Source organism: Scyliorhinus torazame, chromosome 30 (genome assembly GCF_047496885.1).
Source record: "Scyliorhinus torazame isolate Kashiwa2021f chromosome 30, sScyTor2.1, whole genome shotgun sequence".
Lineage (NCBI taxonomy): Eukaryota > Metazoa > Chordata > Chondrichthyes > Carcharhiniformes > Scyliorhinidae > Scyliorhinus > Scyliorhinus torazame.
In genome coordinates this window covers 10,841,109-10,861,703 of record NC_092736.1, presented here as the reverse complement: position 1 = coordinate 10,861,703, position 20,595 = coordinate 10,841,109, and the positions used below count along the sequence as shown (strand labels likewise).

General features: G+C 45.8%; 1 protein-coding gene across 2 annotated transcripts in view; it reads left to right on the top strand.

The window, feature by feature from the left end:
- The first annotated feature begins 2,193 nt into the window (after window positions 1-2,193).
- The window catches only part of LOC140404368 (secretory carrier-associated membrane protein 2-like), a 51,311-nt gene continuing 32,909 nt past the window's right edge, over window positions 2,194-20,595 (top strand). For both annotated transcript variants that reach the window (XM_072492798.1, XM_072492797.1), the window contains exon 1: window positions 2,194-2,368. In XM_072492798.1, coding sequence (XP_072348899.1) covers window positions 2,312-2,368 — 57 coding nt within the window. In that variant the 5' untranslated portion in view covers window positions 2,194-2,311. The remainder of the gene's footprint in view (window positions 2,369-20,595) is intronic.

Sequence of the window (20,595 nt, the reverse complement as noted above, 5' to 3'; positions counted from 1 at the left end):
GTTACATAGGCAAAGTGACACACAACCTATGCACAATAAAGCACCACAAATATTAAATTATCAACTTTTTTATCGGGAAAAGTGTTGGTCAGAACATTAGGGCAGGGGTTCTCCATCCTTTCACACCAGCAGGACTCTCTGGTCCCACTGCAATGAATGGGAGTCCTGACTGACTTGTCACATTCTCCCTTCTCGCTAAGTTGTGGGGGACACTGGGGTCAGAAAATCCTGGCTTAGATTTTCCTTCTCTGAATATAGAATCCATACAGTGCAGGAGGCCATTCAGGCCTTCGAGTCTGCACAAGCCCTCCAAAAGAGCACCCTGCCTAGGCCCGCTCTCCCGCCCTATCCCTATAACCTGCAGCCCCACCTAACATGAACACCTTTGGATTATGGGAGAAAACCAGAGCACCCAGAGGAAACCCACGTAGACACGGGGAGAACATGCAAACTCCACAGTCACTGAAGGCTGGGATTGAACCCAGGTCCCCGCTGCTGTGAGGCAGCAGTGCTAACCACTGTGCCAGCATTTTGGTATCCAATTGAGCAGGCAGACAACCTCTTGATGGAACATCTCATCTGAAAGTTAGTACTACTCGATGATCCAACTTTCTCTCAGCTACCTAGTCTCCAGGGCCTCTGCGCTGTAAATTTCAATAATTCTATGATACTCTTCAATTTGGGCTATGTCAATTTGGGCTATGTCTTATGTGCTGGAGTGCAGCCTGTCCCCACAAACTTCTGAACAGCTGAGAAATAAAGGCACACATGTTCTAAGGAAAGATCATCAAACTGAAATGTTAACTTTCACAGATTGTCATTAATGGGATAAATGTCACTGGCAAGGCTAGCATTTTGCTCACCCCGAATTGCCCATTTGATAAGCTGGCAGTGAGCTGCCTTCTTGAACAGCTGCAATCCACCCAGTTGCTGCCAGTCCTGCCGAGTATTGCCAGCATTTCAGATTGACAGCATCTATAGTTTTTTGCTTTTGGGTGAGGTATGGGGTGAGTTTGATTTTTTGAAGTATCTATGGATCCCATGAAATCTTCAAGACCCACCGTTGCCTTATTTCCACTTCTAAGTTTTTTTCACTACCGTCAACAACCACCTCAGCAGGTCATGTCTGGTTCCGCTGGCGGTTGACCACATAAATGTTGCCAGAGTAAGGGCGGCACGACGGTCAGCACCGCTGCCTCACGATTATGATGGGCCAGATTCCGGGAGTCCCCAGAAGGGGTGAGGGGCGACACAGTGTGAGGGACAAGTGAGCCCTGCACCCACCCTAAATTGTCCCTTAACTTTTTTTTTTTAAAAGAGTACGCAATTATTTTTTTTTCACAATTAAGGGACAATTTAGCGTGGCTGATCCACCTAACCTGCACATCATTGGGTTGTGATGGGTGAGACCCACGCAGACACAGGGAGAATGTGCAAACTCCACACGGACAGTGACCCAGGGCCGGGATTCGAACCCGGGTCCTCAGCACCATCGCCCCTGTGCTAACCACTGCGCCACTGTTCTGCCCCTAAAATTGTCCCAGAAAGGGCAGCACGGTAGCACAGTGGTTAGCAGTTGCTTCACAGCTCCAGGATCCCAGGTTCGATTCCCGGCTTGGGTCACTGTCTGACCCAAGGGTCAGGGTCTGCACTTCTCCCCGTGTCTGCATGGGTTTCCTCCGGGTGCTCCAATTTCCTCCCAAAGTCCAAAGATTTGCAGGTTAGGTGGATTGGCCAGGCTAAATTGCCCTTAGTGTCCGAAAAAGGTTAGCTGGGGTTACTGGGTTATGGGGAGAGGGTGGAGGTGTGGGCTCTTTCGAAGAGCCGGTGCAGACTCGATGGGCCGAATGGCCTCCTTCTGAGCTGTAAATTATATCTGTCCCTTAATTGGGGGGAAAAATATAATTGGGTAATAATTTATATTAAAAATAATAAAATGTTGCAAGAGTATGGGCGGAGGTCGGCGGTGGGTGGTGCCGGGACAAACAAAGCCGAAACTGGGAAAAAAAACTTGGGAGTCAAACTTTTTCCAAGGCCAACTTCTCTGAAAGGTTTTGCTCTCAATGAAAAAGGGGAGGAGGGAGGCACTCTGGCCCATGTGACGCAGCCACGCTCGCCCCGCCCCCTTTGTCCTCCCGTGACGTCACAATAGGGGAGTCGAGGGGGGGGGAAGGCGGTTGGCTAGCAACGGGCGGGCTGTTACTGGCGCCTGCGCGGTTCCACTCTGCCCCGGTCGGTTGGCAGAAGGAAGCGAGTGGCCGAGGGAGGCGTAGGAGGGGTGGCTGTGGCGGCCGTCAACTGAAAGGGAAAGATGTCGGAATTCGACGCTAACCCGTTCGCGGATCCGGTGGACATCAATCCCTTTCAGGTAAATTTGACCAAGAAAGAGAGGCCAAAAGCGTCTCCGGGGGAGGAGGGTAAACAGATATTTTGGGTGGGCCGCAGCCAGGGCATTCCTGAGACAACCTAACCTGCTGGGTGGGGTTGATTGACGAGGCGCGCGGCCAATCGGAGAGCCCCGGGCGCCGCCCTTTGGCCAGTCAGAGCGCGGCAGGGGCGGGCCACCATGGGGAGGCGCCGTCAAGCTAGGTTGGCGGCGCGCCAGCCCCGGCTTCTCGCTGGCTCCCCCGCGGCCGTGAAAGGCAACGGATAATGGGGGGAGGGCGGTGACTGAGACTCTGCTCCCTCCCTTCCCCACGCACTTTATATCGCCATTACCCGGAAATCACTTGTTTGCAAGGTTGCAGTGGCTGGGTTGGGGCTGGGAAACAGGTGCAGCTCACATTCCCCAATAAAGGTCATCGCCCCACACAAGCTGTGCCTGCACCCCACCCACCCCTCCTTGATTTGATTGATTATTGTCACATGTATTAGTACACGGTGAAAAGTATTGTTTCTTGCATGCTGTACAAACAATGCATACCGTACATAGGGAAGGAAGGAGAGACTGCAGAATGTAATGTTACAGTCATAGCAAGGTGTGGAGAAAAGATCAACTTAATACGAGGTAGGTTCATTCAAAAGTCTGACCGCAGTAGGGAAGAAGCTGTTCTTGAGTCGCTTGGTACGTGACCTCAAACTTTTGTACCTTTTCCCTGACGGAAGAGGTTATGTCCCTGATGGTGTGTGGGCTCTTTAATTATGCTGGTTGCCTTTCCAAGGCAGTGGGAATTATAGAGAGAGTCAATGGATGGGAGGCTGGTTTGCGTGGTGGGCTACATTCATGACCGTTTGTAGTTTCCTGCGGTCTTGGGCAGAGCAGGAACCATACCAAGCTGTGATACAACCAGAAAGAATGCTTTCAATGGTGCATCTGTAAAAGTTGGTGAGAGTTGTAGCTGACATGCCAAATTTCCTTACTCTTCTGAGAAAGTAGAGTTGTTGGTAGGCTTTCTTGGTCAGCATGGATTGGGGGGGGGGAGGGGGGGGGGGACAGGTTGTTGTCAATCTGGACACCTAAAAACTTGAAGCTCTCAACCCTTCAGACCCAGACTGAACACACCCAGTGGGAAATCTTAAAAGCATTGGTTGGTTTCTCCGGGCTCGCTTGAGTTTTTTTTGGTCATGTCAAAATGGCACAAACAGTCACCACTGCTATTCAACTAGCTCTCATCGGCGTACTTTTTTTTTGTTCTTGGGAGTCGTCGTCACTGGTGAACACAACAATTATTGCCCCTCCCTAACTGCTCTTGAGCAGGTGTTGCTGAGCTGCCTTCTAGAACATACGGACAACACAGCGGTTAGCACAGTTGCTTCACAGCTCCAGGGTCCCAGGTTCGATTCCCGGCCCTGGGTCACTGCCTGTGTGGAGTCTGCATGTTCACCCCCGTCTGTGTGGATTTCCTCTCCCGGTGCTCTGGTTTCCTCCCACAGTCCAAAGATAGGCAGGTTAGGTGGATTGGCCATGCTAAATTGCCCTTAAGTGTCGAAAAAAGGTTCGGCGGGGTTGCGGTGGAGGTGTGGGCTTAAGTAGGGTGCACTTTCTAAGGGCTGGTGCAGACTCAATGGGCCGAATGGCCTCCTTCTGCACTGTAAATTCCACAATGATTCTATTGTGCAGGAACACTCTCATTAGGGGCAGCACTGTAGCAGGGTGGGTAGTCCTGCTGCTTCACAACGCCAGGGTCCCAGGTTCGATTCCCGGCCCTGGGTCACTGCATGTGCAGAGTCTGCACGTTCTCCCTGTGTCTGCGTGGATTTCCTCCGGGTGCTCCGGTTTAGTCCCACAGGTCCTGAAAGACGTGCTGTTAGATAATTTGGACATTCTGAATTCTCCCTCCGTGTACCCGAACAAGTGCCGGAATGTGGCGACTAGGGGATTTTCACAGTAACTTCATTGCAGTGTTAATGTAAGCTTACTTGTGACAATAAAGATTATTATATTACTGTTATTGAGGATATTCCAGGCGTTTGATCCTGTGTTAGTGATGGAACAACTGTATAATGCTAAGTCCCTGATGTTAATTGGCTTGTTGCTTGTTCGAGTACCCATGCATCTGCTGTCGTTTCCCTTCTAGATGGGAGGCACTGCTGCCTCACAGCACTAGGGACCTGTGTTCAATTGGGTGATTAGCTTGTATATTCTCCCCATGTCTGCGTGGGCTTCCATTCGGTGCTCTGGTTTCCTCCCACAGTCCATAGATGTGCAGGTTGGGTGGATTGGCCATGCTAAATTGCCCCGTAAAGTCCAAAGATGTGCAGGTTGGGTGGGGGAGTGAGCTGAGAGACCCTCAGAGAGTCGATGCAGACTCATTGGGGCAAATTGGGCCTCTTTCTGCACTGTAGGAATTCTATGGTTTAAGGTCATGAGTTTGGAAGAAACATTGGTGAATTATTGCAGTGCATTATGTAGATTGTGCTCGCTGCTGTCACTGTGCCCTGGTGATGGAGAGAGAACATTTCAGGTGGTGTCTGGGGTACTGATCAAGCATGCTGCTTTGTTTGTTTGGACCCCTTTATTCCTTTCCAGTCATTTGCTTCCAGCTTTCCCTTAAATGCACAAATGCTATTTGTCTTTGACACACCAAATGGTAACACATTCCATTTTAACCACTGAGTAAAGAGGTTTTTGCTGAATTTCTTGTTGGATTTTTCAGTTGCACATTTCTGGCCTCTAGTTTCAGACTACCCTCCAAGTGAAAATATCTCTGCCTACTCTATCAAACCTTTTGTTTAAAAGATTTCTATTAGGTCAGCCGGAAAGAAAAGAGCCCCAGCGTGTTTAAGATTTCCCTGATAGCATATCTGTGGCATTTTCACAATCATCCTTGTCAATCTTTTTTGCATCTTCTCCAGTACCACTATCTTTTTTTGTAATATGCACTTCAGGAATAGTTCATGGAACTAAGTATGGCCTAACCAAGGTTTGATACAAGTTCAACATAACCGTTCTGCTTTTCAATACTAATATTCAAGTGAACCCAGCGCAAAGTTTGTGTTCATTAATGACATTGTAATTTTAATGATGGCCACTGTGTACTAACTTTGCTCCTCTAAATACAGTTTTCTTTTAAAATGTTAACTTTTGTAATTATACCAGGGTGGGAACTGAAGGATCACAGCTGTGGTGGAAATCTAGTTTTGGGGCACTGTTAAAGGAAGGGTGGTACTGTTACATTTCAGTACAATGTGCATCCCAACCACTTCATATTGCATGAGCTCATTTCTATGATCTCCGCACATCTTGAGTTCTTGATTTCAGTCAAACCGTGGAATGTTAGTAAGTTATTTCTTCCCAAAAGGTGAAAGGAAATACGTGACTTGAGCTTTTAAGCTTTTGTGCATCTGAACAATTGCCTTGTTTAGACAGGAGATGGTGGAAATCTAGTAAATTGATGATGTGTGAGGCAGATTAACACACACTGTTGCTGAAGGCTCTAGTTAAATTAAGCATCCATTCTGCAATATCCTGGTCAAGGATTCTTAATTATTCTCCCATGATTTTTTCTGTTTGGATTTAAAAAAGGTAAAGTATTAAATCCAAACACAAATATGCTGAGTCTCTGTGTGATGTGAAACGGTTAACATTTTGTGAAATGGTTAACATTTCAGGTTCCTTATCTTTCGTCAGCTAAAATATCTGGTTTGGTCCCGCAGATTAAAGAATTTACCACCTCAATTGGACATTTATCATACAACTGCTGTGCTATTGCACTATAATATTTCTGGAAAGAATAGTTTGATGCAACTTTGCATGGTGGAGATTGGAAATAGGGATAGATTTGAAGTGTCCTTGGGGCAAGCCTGCTTAAGTGAGCAAAACTGAAAAACAAAGGCTGATTGAGCTTTGGAGAAAAACCTCTGCTGTATTTTAATAACCTGAATGTTATATAATGTTTTTATGATCTATTCATGGGAGGTGGGTGTCGGTGCCTAGACCAGCATTTATTTCCCATCCCTAATTGCCTTTGGGAAGGTGGAGGTGAGCCACCTTCTCAAGCTGCTCCAATGACTAATTAAATGTGGGAGGGTAAAAATTATAAAGTTTATTAATGTATTTTTATAAATGAAAAGAATGCATCAGTAATGGTAAATAAGTCACTTGGAGTGTGGAAGGTGCACATAATGGTTTACAGCATGATGTGTACCGGTTTTAATCACAGATCGTGTTTTTGTTTTAACAAAATGCCCATTCTCTGTTTGGTCTGGTTGACTTAAAGAAATGTGGGAATTGGGCATTAAGGAGCATCGGAGGGGGGAACAGCAGAGGTTTGGTTGAGTTAAAATTAATGAAAGAGGGTGGAAGTTGGGAGGCCAGCCAGGCACTGTGACAAATAGCAATTTGACACTGCTGGCTTGGACTAGTGTGACATGTGACAGTGTTGATGTCAATTTACTTGGATTGTCGAGTGGTTTGTTCAGCAGAAGTAAAATGGAAAGATAGTCCAGCCAAGAATTAAATGGGAGGGGGACAGATTAGAAAATTACTCCATATAGATTAGATCAGGTTTCCCACTAAATTGATGTCGGTGTCTGCAATTTTTACTTTCTCGACTTCTCTTTGAATCTAGTGCCTAAAATACACAAATATTTCATAGAATTCCTACAGTGCAAAAGGAGGCCATTCAGCCCATTGGGACCGCATCGACCCTCTGAAAGAGCACTCCACCCAAATCCACTTACCTGCCAATGCCCCCTTAACCTAATCTATACTTACCTGGACACTAAGGGTAATTTAGCATAGCCAATCCACCTCACCTGCACATCTTCAGACTGGGGGGGATAAAACGGAACACCCGGAGGAAACCCAAGCAGATACAGGGAGAACGTGCAGACTCCACATAGTCACCCGAAGCCAGAATTCAACCCGGGTCCCTGGCGCTGTGAGACAGCAGTTCTAACCACCGTGCTGCCCCATGCCCCATTTGTTCCTTTTGAATTTGGTTGCATATTTGGATTGGATTGGATTTGTTTATTGTCACGTACCGAGGTACAGTGAAAAGTATTTTTCTGCGAGCAGCTCAACAGATCATTAAGTACATGGGAAGAAAAGGGAATAAAAGAAAATACATAATCGGGCAAGCCTGCAAGAGAAGATAAAAGAGAGAGGTTAGTAATAATGTTAGTTTTAGAATTAATTTTTAAAAGATTAGAACGAGTATAAGTTAAGTAAAAAGTGGATCTGTTGGGGAGAGCTCGTAGGGAGTTGCCTTGCTCCAGCGCCACCTTGGAATTTTCTTAAGCTTGGGTGCGCAGAGTTCCCGCACGCATCAACTCCGTAAAAGGTGTGTGTGCATTTATATATCTGACTCAAATTCTGACAGTATACAAAGTAAATGAAAATTACAACCATTTTGAATAATTCTTGGCCAGAATACTATTTTCTAACTTAATTCCGATCTCTCCTAATACAGCACTGTTAAATTTTCATTTCGATCTGAATTTACAAGCAAGTTTGTCAGAGAATACAGGTTTGACCAGTTAAATTCCAGAGTCACTTTAACCGGTTCTAGGGTTGGTACCTTCACTCTGTTGCAATTGCGCAGATATCCTTTTTGTTCAGAAAGTCTTGGGTAACACTCATTCTCCCAGTTCCATTTTAATGGGTAGTTCCTTGCCGGTTAGTGGTTACTAGTAATCATCATATTCTGTATCATATTTACAAAAGAGCAATCATCAAAATGCGACTCACGTGAAATAATTTAGCATCTGATTCATTTTTGATGTGATGCTATGTGTAGCTTAATCTAATTTTCTGCTGGTGTTCACCCCTTCCTGTTTTTGTTCACCTTTTCCAATAGCCACGTAAAGAAAAGAAAGGCTTGCCTTTATTTGGAGTTTTCACAGCCAGAGACATCTGAAATTATTGGAGTTTCAGCCTTGAATTCTTTTGAGTGTGTGTTCATGTCTTGGACTGGGACTTGAACCCAGCTGCTGAGATATGCTTTCAAGTCTAGTGGCACTGACCCTCTGCTGCTATGCCCCAATGTAAAATATTCTGTGCAGAATTGAAGCAGATATTTATTTGCCAACACAGCTCGGGCAGACTATCGATGTGATTTTTATCACAGCACTGCTATGTTCTTGTACCATTAATGTTGTTTCTGACTATTCGTCACGTGAATCTGAACAGAGAATTGCAGGGACCTATTTAATCACGGCTAGTTTCATTCTTGCCTGATAATTGCTGATAACCAGTTGCCACTGTTTGAAGTTTAACAATTTGTTTTTTTCTAAATTTGTGTTCCTTATTTCCTTTCCCTTCCACTTTTCCTACACCAACAATCCAAATGAGTCCCATCGAAACTTCCAGCTTGGATTGTCTAATTCGGTGCAGAACAAGTGTAGAACCTATGAACGTTCTAGTCTACGTGGCTCAATGCCAAACTATGTGATGCATTTATTCACTAAGCCATAACTTAAGTAAACAGAACAAATAAATGCAGTAGTTTGTCGTGAACTGTTTCCTGTTGGATGTTCTGTTTGCACTTAAAACTCCCTCCTTTTATTCAAAAGTAAACCTTCATTAAGGAGCTTCTCTGTCTAGGTTCAAAGATTTGGTTTTATTGTCACATGTACCAAGGTACAGTGAAAGGTATTGTTCCGTGTACAGTCCAGACAGATCATTCCATACACTAAAAACATAGGACATACATAAATACACACTGTAAATACATAGACACAGGCATTGGGTGAAGCATACGGAGTGTAGTACTATTCAGTAGAGAAGATGTTTGAAGAGATCAGCTTAGTCCATAAGAGGGTCATTCAGGAGTCTGGTAACAGTGGGGAAGAAGCTGTTTTTGAATCTGTTTGTGCATGTTCAGACTTTTGTATTTCCTGCCCGATGGAAGAGAGAATAACCTGGATGGGAGAGGTCTTTGATCATGCTACCTGCTTTCCCAAGGCAGTGGGAGATGTAGACGGAGTCACTGGATGGGAGGCAGGCTTCGTGATGGACTTGACAGTGTTCACAACTGTCTGTAGTTTCTTACGGTCTTAGATCGAGCAGTTGCCATACCTGGCTGTGATGCAGCCAGATAGGATGCTTTCTGTGGTGCATCTGTAAAAATTGGTAAGAGTCCTTGTTTTCTGAGGAAGCATAGGTGCTGTTGTGCTTTCTTGGTTGTAGTGTCGATGTGGGTGGACCAGGACAGATTGTTGGTGGTGTGCGCACCTAGGAATTTGAAGCTGTCAACCATCTGCACCATTGATGCAGACAGGGGTGTGTAATACTTTGCTTCCTGAAATCAATGACCAGCTCCTTAGTTTTGTTAAAGTTGAGGGAGAAATTGTTGTTGTTACACCACGCCACTAGGTTCTCTATCTCCCTCCTGTACTCTGACTTATTGTTGTCCGAGATCCGACCCACTACGATCGTGTCATCAGCAAACTTGTAGTTGGAGTTGGTGCCAGATTTTGCCACACCATCGTGTGTGTATAGGGCATATAGTAGGGGGTTAAGTACACAGCCTTGCGGCGCCCCGGTATTGAGGACAATCAAGGATGCAGTGTTGTTTGATCTTACTGATAGTTGTCTATGGGTCAGGAGGTCGAGGATCTAGTATCATACTATCTCTATCACGATAGTATGTTAATGTGAAGGGAAGCAAACATTTTTTTTCAAGCATATTCTCTAATCGTCAAACTTGTAAAATGTACATTATGTAATAATTCAGATTTGACATTAAAATTCAATATAGGGTGACATGGCGGCACAGTGGCTAGCACTGCTACCTCGCGGTGCTGAGAACCCGGGTTCGATCCTGACCCCGGGGTCACTGTCTGAGGAGTTTGCACATTCTCCCCGTGTCTGCGTGTGTCTCATCCCGACAATCCAAAGAGATGGACAGTATAGGTGAATTGGTCACGCTAAATTGCCCCTTAATTGGAAACAAAGAGAATTGGATTCTCTAAATTTATTTTAAAGAACAATATAGATCTTTGCTTTCAATACAATACATGAGATGTTTAACTATGCTTGACAATTCAGGTTATGTTTACAGTGTACGTTTACACATCTCATGTCAAATATTTGCTGATGTCCACAGCCTATGTGGTTTTACAGTTTCCAGTCCCTTGGTATACTCTTTCCAAAGGGCCTTAAACAGCGACCTTTACTCATTGAACCGTTGCAGCAACTCTCCCAAGCTTTTGTGCATCCTCCAGCACGTAGTTTTGAATCTTGGAATGTGCTAGTCCCGCAAGGATGTGCTGTCCTCGGGCAAGGTTCATTCTTGCTAACTTAGTTCGCTACAAAATTTTTCCAACCCTGTTGAGTTATTGGACAGTGAGCCCACTTTGTAATATCACTGGAAGGAATAGACCCTGTGTAGAATACACAAAGGTGCTTTTACAGTTACTACTTCCATTTCATTCAAACACTTCTACGTCAGTTTTGGTTTCGGAATAATTTGTGTCAATTGCTGTTGTGTATTCAAAAACAAGATATGCCATTCCAAGAGCAACAGATTTGAAATGTCTCCAGGAGAATCATTAGTTGAGTTTAAAAAGCACTTTATTGCACATTTACAGTAATTGATACAGATAGGTGCAGCATCACTTGATATATGGTAGTTTGTGTAGCTAATGCAGCAGGCAGTAAAGAGGCAAATGGTGTGCTGGACTTCATTGGGAGATGGTTTCCGTACAGGAGCAGGGATGTCTTGCTGCAATTATAAAGGGCCTTGGTGAGGCCACACCTGGAATATTGTGTGCAGTTTTGGTCTCCTTATTTGTGGAAGGATATTCTTGCTGTAGAGGCAGTGCAGCAAAGGTTTACCAGACTGATTTCTGTGGTGACAAGACTGACGTACAAGGAGAGATTGAATTGGTTAGGATTGTATCCGCTGGAGTTCAGAAGAATATGGGGGCGATCTCATAGAAATCTATAAAATCCTAACCGGATTGGCCAGGGTAGATGCAGGAAGGATTCCTGATGGGTGTGTCCAAAACCAAGGGTCACAGTCTGAGGATACTGGGTAGACCATTTAGGACAGAGATGAGGAGCAATTTCTTCACCAGAGAGTGGTCGGCCTGTGGAATTCATGACCACAGGAAGTAGTTCAGTCCAAAATATTGTATGGTTTCAAGAAGCAGTTAGAGAGAGCACTTGGGGTGAAGGGGATCAAAGGATATGGGGGAAAGCCGGATTAGGCTAGTGAGTTGGATGATCAACCATGATCATAATGAATGGCTGAGCGGGCTTGAAGGGGGCGAAACGGTGGCCTGCTCCTATTTTTTTTCTATGTTTCTAGTGTGGGCATCTAAATGACCGACTGAATTGCAGGAACTTTGTTCAGGCCTATTGCAAATTACCAGTTTTTAAAAGAATAAATTGAGTATCCAATTCATTTTTTTTTCCAAATAAGGGGCAATTTAGCGTGGCCAATCCACCTATCCTGCACATCGTTTGGGTTCTGGGGGCGAAACCCACGCAAACACGGGGAGAATGTGCAAACTACACATGGACAGTGACCCAGAGCCGGGATCGAACCTGGGACCTTGGCGCCGTGAGGCAACCGTGCTAACCACTTGCGCCACCGTGCTGCCATGACCTGGTTTTTTGATGGACCAATTGTTAATTTTTGTTGAACGTAGTTTTCAAACTACTTCTCCCACCCTCTTCAAAAAGTTAAGAAGCCTATAAGGGGATTCTGCTCTTATTTTTCTGTATATTTAATCTAACGTCTTCTTTCTGTTTTATAACTTAATTTTCTGTACATGAAAGCATTGTTTTGCGTCGGTGACCTTTGTCTTCGGATATTCAGACCATGTGTCCATGGATCAAAATATTGCAACGGAATCCTCGATATTTTACATTTTAAATCACTTTTCCAATGAAATTGTAAATAATTATTGAAACGTGAAGTGAAAACATAATGATTTGTCAAAAGGCACGATTACCAGGAGATGAGAAATTGCAAATGAAGCACAAGCTGCTGAGTCCAGCAGGGAGAAACAAGTCATTTTGCAACTGCTACTTTGCTAAGTAAATTGTTTTTTTTCAAACTATCACTTAGATCAGTGTTACCTCACCAATGCCTATGCCACTTTAGAAAACCTGGAGCATGATTTTGGAGGCAAATTTATGCTTCATTTCTAGTTAGTGGATTTTCACAAACGTGGGGCGGTTTTGGTCCTACGAGGAACTTAATCAAGTTTTTGCATAGTGTCAAGATGATGGTGAACAAACATGACTGCCACATACATCTCTGGCTAATATTGTACTTTGACTCTTGAGTAATTCTAACAATGTTTATTAAGTTATTTACTTCATAGTAAATGTTACAATCTTCCATCCACCCAGGCTGCCTCAAGCTAGCAGTTCTATCTGTAAAGCATAGTGCTGGGACTTGAGTGCGTGATTGTTGAATTGTGCATGAGGGAAGTAGTGCCTGCACTGTTAGGAATTTAAGCAGTTCACTTCGTTTGAAAAAATCTTTCTGGTTTTGGAAGGTTTCATGTTGCAAGAAGATGTATCCTTAATTTATGTTGCTCCCACGTAGTTCCATTAAAAATGGTTGCTATTTGATTGTCTTCAGTGGGAGTTCCATTTTTCACCTGAGGTATGACTGAATCTTGGACTATAACCATAGAGGGGGCACTGAGCTGAGCCTTCATGTGGTCACCTGGCATCTCTGAGGGTGTTGCTCAATAGGAACAGAATCTTAGTTGTATTTTTTCCCCCTCCTCAATCTGGGATGAGGAGACAATTTGTCATTCCAAGGTAATTTCTCTATCTCCGGATAGGCCATGATTGAACCTAATATCTTTCTGGGTTTAGATGGTTTAAGCTCACCCATGTATGAATTCGCCGAATTACTAGGATAGCATATGGATGTTTTTCTTAAATAAATTTTTTGTATATTGTCTAAGGGCCGGTTTAGCTCAGTGGGTGCCGGTTTAGCTCAGTGGGCTATACGGCTGATTTGTAATGCAGTCCAAGGCCAGCAGCACAGGTTCAATTCCCGTACTGACTTACCCCGAACAGGCGCCAGAATGTGGCAACTAGGCTTTTCACAGTAACTTCACACTTGTGACAATAAAATATTATTACTTATTATTAAATTCAGTTTATGATTTCAGATTGTTAGAATTGCCACACAAAGGGCAGCGGCGGCGGCACAGTGGTTAGCACTGCTGTCTCTCGGCGCCGAGTTCCCAGGTTCGACCCCGACTCTGGGTCACTGTCAGTGTGGAGTTTGCACATTCTCCCTGTGTTTGCGTGGGTTTCGCCCCCACAACCCAAAAGATGTGTGGGGTAGGTAGATTGGCCACTAAAATTGTCCCTTAATTGGCAAAAAAAATGAATTGGGTACTCTAAATTTATTTTTTAAATAGAATTGCGACACAAGTTCATTTTTATTATCACTCCAAATCAGACTGGGTATCATTTGATATGAGACACTAAACATGCATTCTCAAGTGGAGGAGACCTTGAATAAAGTACTGAGGTGGTTGCCACTCGGGTAACCACTTGCATTTTAGACGTGTCCCCAGGAGAATCAATAGTAATTTGCATTGAACCAATGTAGATAAAGCCTGAATTTTCTGTGTTGCACAGATATCATTTCACCGTGACAAATTGCCTTGACACTGCTGAAAAACCTAGCTATCGTTAAAAATCTGATCTGCTTAAGCATTCTGAAAAAAGAAATTTCAGAACTAATGCAATCAAAGAAGTACAAAAAGAATGGCAAGAGACTCTGAGCTGTAGTACAGCTCAATCAGTAAAGTGAATTGGATGGCAAACTATATAGCAAATAATGCTCTGTTCATTCTCCCTTGAGTATTGTGTCCAATTCCTGTCAACAAGATGAAAAGGAGATATTTTAGCCCATATCTCCATTCTTCCCTGTGGTGGGGAATTGGAAACGGTAAATCTGAGCATTAAAGATGAGCCAAGGACAGCACAATGGTGCAGTGGTTAGCACTGCTGCCTCACGGCGCCGAGGACCTGGGTTCAATCCCGGCCCCGGGTCACTGTCCGTGTGGAGTTTGCACATTCTCCCATGTCTGCGTGGGTCTCACCCCCACAACCCAAAAAGATGTGCGCGGTCGGTGAACTGACCACGCTAAATTGTCCCTTAATTGGAAACATTTAATAAGATGAGCAGATGAAGGGTGACGCTCGTGAAAGGCAGATTTAGGGCAATTGGGTGACGCTCGTGAAAGGCAGATTTAGGTCAATTTTGTGGAAGTTCACACATAGGACAATTGACACCGAGTGGACTTGCAGGCAGAAGATGGAGGTGAATAAGAGGGAAAGGAATTAAACTTTTAAAAAAATAAATGGATGCTGTGATGGGGAAACTGGCCTTTCGAGATGGATAATCCAAGATAATACAAATTGCATTTGTTTTCTGTATTTCTGGGATTGATTTATTAATTGATCTTTTTTTTAAAGAGTGTCCAATTTGTTTTTCCAATTAAGGGGCAATTTAGCGTAGTCAGTCCACCTACACTGCACATCTTTGGGTCGTGGGGTTGAGACCCACACAGACATGGGGAGAATGTGCAAATCACACGGACAGTGACCCGGGGTCAGGATCGAACCCGGGTCCTCAGCGCCCTGAGGCAGCAGTGCTAACCATTGCACCACCGCGCCGCCCTGTTATTAATTTCTCTTGATTTGCATTGTCGATTGCTTTCTGTGCTTTTTCATCGGAACTGGAAGTTGAATGCTAGTTTGTGCGTCTTTTCACCAGATGTAGGTTGAAATTTAACTACAAAGGTACTTTGGTGATTATTTAGGGCATTAATTTTTTTAAAGTATATTTTATTACAAACATGTGTAAAAACAGTAACATATACAACAACACCCCCCCCCCCCCCCCCCCCACACCCACAAACAGTTCCTCAAACATCGTCATGAACAACCCCCACCATATCTCAAAAGTCCTCCGACCCTCTCAGCTCAAATTTGATCTTTTCCAACCGGAGAAAGTCATGCAGGACCCCAGCCAGGCTGCCACCCTTGGCAGCGTATCCAACTTCCAATTCAGCAGGTGGTGAAGATCAAGGAGAAATGGGAAGCGGTTGAGAGGGGAGATCAATTGGGAAGTATGGAGTGAGGCACTGCGTAGGGTAAACGGGACCTCCTCGTGTGCAAGGATGAGCCTGATACAGTTTAATGAAATGAAAATCGCTTATTGTCACAAGTAGGCTTCAAATGAAGTTACTGTGAAAAGCCCCTAGTCGCCACATTCCACCGCCTGTTCGGGGAGGCTGTTACGGGAATTGAACCGTGCTGCTGGCCTGCCTTGGTCTGCTTTCAAAGCCAGCGATTTAGCCCTGTGCTAAACAGCCCCTGTGGTGGTGTTTAAGGTGGTGAATGAGTGGGTTCTTTCAGGGGGTAGCAGATGAGTGTGAGAGGTGTGGGCTGTGGCCTGTGAATTACATGCACATGTTTTGGGTTTGCAAAAAATTGGGAAGATTCTGGGTGGGAGTGCTCGCGATCTTAGTCTGGGTAGTGGCAGAGGAGGTGGACCCGGACTCTTTGGTGGTGATATTTGGGGTTTCGGAAAAGCCAGAGATCATGGCAAGGAAGAAGGCCGATGTCGTGGCCTTCGCCTCTCTGATTGCACGGCGGTGAATTTTCCTAGAGTGGCGGTCGGCATCGCCACTGGGGGTCGTGACCTGTATGACTTCCTGCGGTTAGAGAAGTTAAAGTATGAGGTAAGGGGCTCAGCAGGTGAGTTTGAGAAAAGGTGGGGTATGTTTGTGACTGTGTTTGAGGAGCTGTTCGTCGCAGGGGGGGTGGGGGGAGGGGGGAAAATCTGTACAGACTGTATAGTTGATTGTTGGGAAGTATGTTTCCCGGGGTGTTTATTTGCTATAACCTGTTTTGATACATGTTTGTAAGAAAATACATTTTTTGAAAAAAACTTCCAATTCAGCAGGATCCTTCGGGCAATTCGAGAAGTGGAGGTTTCGACGTTGGACCCTTTCCCCTCCAGCAGCCCCAGTGCTTCCAATACCCCAAAGATCGCCACCATTGGGTCCGGTCTGACCTCCACTCTTGTAATTTTGGACAATGCCCCAAGCACCGCTTCCCAGTACCTCTCCAGCCTTTCACAATTCCAGAACATGTGCGCATGATTCACCCTCATTTGTCGGCCACCCCTGGAAAAAGCCCATTCGCGCTCGCCCGAGTCATATGCACCCGATGCACTATCTTGAACTGAATCAAGCTAATACTCACGCGAGAGGGGGTTGAATTCTCCCTACGTATCACCTCTCATCACCGATCCCAGTCTATTTTCCTGCCCAACTCCTCCTCCCACTTGCTCTTAATCCTCACCACTTGCTCCCCCAGCCCCCATGTGTCCCCAATCGTGCCCCCCTCCCAACTCGTCCAGGAGCAGCAGTTGCTCCAATAGGGTATACCCCAACAACCCAGGAAACACTCTCCACTCCTTTCTTGAGAAGTCCAACACCGGCATATACCTAAATTCTCGCCGCCGCCAGCAAACTGCCCTTCCAGATACAAATCCCTCACCCTCTCCAGTCCCGCCTCCCTCCACTTCCTGTACATCCCATCCATCTCCCTGGCTTAAACATGTGGTTCCGCGCAATGGCGTCAACATCGACATCCCATCCGATTTAATGTGCCTCCTCAGCTGATTCCACACCCTGATCATCATATACCGGGCTCCCTGTATACATCTCCAGAGATAATGGCAGCAGAGCCGTCACTATGACCTCTCAAACTGAAAGCCCTCCAGGACGATTCCCATCCTAACGCACTCTGCCTCCATCCTAACCTGCACCCTAGTCCGTGTCCAGCGTAGCATGTCCCATCTCTTAAAATCCTCCCAAAGTAAGATGGGACAGAAACTGTCAGGGAAAGACACAAATGAAAAGTGGAGCTTGTTCAAGGAACAAATACTGCATGTCCTTGATAGGCATGTCCCTGTCAGGCAGGGAGTAAGTGGCCGTGTGAGGGAACCATGGTTCACAAAAGAGGTTGAATGTCTTGTCAAGAGGAAAAAGGAAGAGTATGTAAGGATGAGAAAACAAGGTTCAGTATGGTCGCTTGAGGGTTACAAGGTAGCAAGGAATGAGCTGAAAAAAGGGCTTAGGAGAGCTAGGAGGGGGCATGAGAAGTCCTTGGCGTGTCGGATCAAGGAAAACCCCAAGGCTTTTTACTCTTATGTGAGAAATAAAAGAATGACCAGGGTGAGGGTAGGGCCGGTCAAGGACAGTAGTGGGAACTTGTGCATGGAGTCAGAAGAAATAGGAGAGGCGTTGAATGAATACTTTTCTTCAGTGTGTTCACAAAGGAGAGGGGCCATGTTTTTGAGGATGAGTGTGTGATTCAGGCAGGTAGGCTGGAGGAAGTAGATGTTCTGAGGAAGGATGTATTAGCAATTTTGAAAAACCTGAGGTTCGACAAGTCCCCTGGGCCAGATGGGATATACCCAAGGATTCTTTGGGAGGCAAGGGATGAAATTGCAGAGCCTTTGGCTTTGATCTTTGGGTCCTCGCTGTACACGGGGATAGTGCCAGAGGACTGGAGAGTGGCGAATGTTGTTCCTCTGTTCAAGGGAATAGGAATGACCCTGGTAATTATAGGCCAGTTAGTCTTTCTTCGGTGGTCGGGAAGATAATGGAAAAGGTCCTGAAGGATAGGATTTATGACCATTTGGAAAGATGCAGCTTAATCCGGGATAGTCAACACGGATTCGTGAAGGGTAGGTCTTGAATTCTTTGAGGAGGTAATTAAGCGTGTAGATGAAGGTACAGCAGTTGATGTCGTATACATGGATTTTAGTAAGGCGTTTGATAAGGTTCCCCATGGTCGGCTCATGAAGAAAGTAAGGAGGTGTGGGATAGAGGGAAATTTGGCCAATTGGATAAGTAACTGGCTATCACATAGAAGACAGAGGATGGTGGTGGATGGAAAATGTTCAGACTGGAGACCAGTTACCAGCGGTGCACCACAGGGATCAGTGCTGGGTCCTCTGCTATTTGTGATTTTTATCACTGACTTGGAGGAGGAGGCTGAAGGGTGGGTCAGTAAATTTGCTGATGACACCCAAGATTGGTGGAGTAGTGGATGAGGTGGAGGGCTGTTGTAGGCTGCAAAGAGACATTGATAGGATGCAGAGCTGGGCCGAAAAATGGCAGATGGAGTTTAACCCTGATAAGTGCGAGGTGATTCATTTTGATAGAAAAAATTTGAATGCGGATTACAGGGTCAACGGCAGGGTTCTGAGGAATGTGGAGGAACAGAGAGATCTTGGGGTTCATGTCCACAGATCTCTGAAGGTTGCCACTCAAGTGGATAGAGCCGTGAAGAAGGCTTGTAGTGTGTTAGCGTTTATTAACAGGGGGCTTGAGTTTAAGAGCTGCGGGGTTATGCTGCAACTATACATGACCCTGGTGTGACCACATTTGGAGTATTGTGTGCAGTTCTGGTCACCTCATTATAGGAAGGATGTGGAAGCATTGGAAAGGGTGCAAAGGAGATTTACCAGGATGCTACCTGGTTTGCAGGATAGGTCTTATGAGGAAAGGTTGAGGGAGCTAGGGTTTTTCTCATTGGAGCGAAGGAGGATGAGAGGCGACTTAATAGAGGTTTATAAGATGAAGAGGGGGATAAATAGAGTGAACGTTCAGAGACTATTTCCTCGGGTGGATGTAGCTGTTACAAGGGGGCATAACTATAAGCTCCGGGGTGGGAGATATAGGAGGGATGTCCGAGGTAGGTTCTTTACTCGGAGAGTGGTTAGGGTGGGGAATGGACTGCCTGCTGTGATAGTGGAGTCGGACACTTTAGGAACTTTCAAGCGGTTATTGGATAGGCACATGGAGCACACCAGAATGACAGGGAGCGTGATAGCTTGATCTTGGTTTCGGACAATGCTCGGCACAACATCGAGGGCCGAAGGGCCTGTTCTGTGCTGTACTGTTCTATGTTCCCCTTTGCCAACGTTGTCAAATTCCACTTGTGCATCGTAGCCCATTCCCTCGTCACCTGAATCCCCAAGTACCTGAACCTTTTCCTAGCTACTTTAAATGGCACCATCCCCAAATTGGCCTCCTGCCCCACTGCATTCACAGGAAACACTTCGCCCTTCCAGACATTCAACTTCTACCCAGGGAAGGCCCCAAACCTCTCCAATATTCCCATGATCCTACCCATACTCAAAGCGGGTCCAATGCAAACAACAACAGATTGTCCACGCACAACGACACCTGGTGCTCCCTGCTCCCGCTCACAATCCCCTGCCATTCTAACGCCCCCCCCAAGGGCCATTGCCAAGGGCTCAATCGCCAGCGCGAACAGCAACGGCGACAACGGATACCCCTGTCTTGTGCCTCTATGCAGCCCAAAATTCTGTGAACACGTCCCATTCATCCATGCACTTACCACTGGAGCTACATATAACAATCGCACCCCCGCCATGAACTTTGGATCAAACCCAAACCTACCCAAGACATCAAATACCTCTACTCCACCCAATTTAAAAGCCTTCTCTGCATCCATAGAGCCAATGACCTCCGGCACCCATCCCACTGACTGCATCATAACCACATTTAACAGCCTCCTGATGTTGTTAGAGAGCTGCCTGTCCTTTACAAAACCCGTTTGGTCCTCCACCACCACCCCTGGCACACATCCCTCCATCCTTCCCGCCCCCGACTTTACCAGCCCCTTCATGTCTGTGTTCAGCAATGAAATGGGCCTATATGACCCACACGCCAACGGAACCTTCCCCTTCTATGGGATTAGTGTGATCGAAGCCTATGTCAGTGTCTCTGGCAGTTCCCCCTTCTCCAATGCCTCACTAAACATCCCCAACAAATGCAGTGCCAACTCTGTTGCAAATGCCTGATAGAACTCCGCCGGAATGCCATCCGGCCAAGAGCCTTCTTGACTTCATCACCCTAATGTTATCCATCACCTCCCTCAGTCCAGCAGCTCCTCAAATGCCTTCCCCCTTCTCTTCCTCCAACCTTGGAAACTCCAATCCGTCCAGGAACTGCCCCTTATCCCCTTCCTCTCTACCCGGTTCCACCCTGTGTAACTCCGTAAGTACCCCTGGAACACCTCCATTATCCCCCCCGGCTCTGATACTACCTCCCCTTTCTCCATTTGCACCTTAAAGTTTCTTGGATGGAGCATGTCGACTCAGCTGGTGGGCC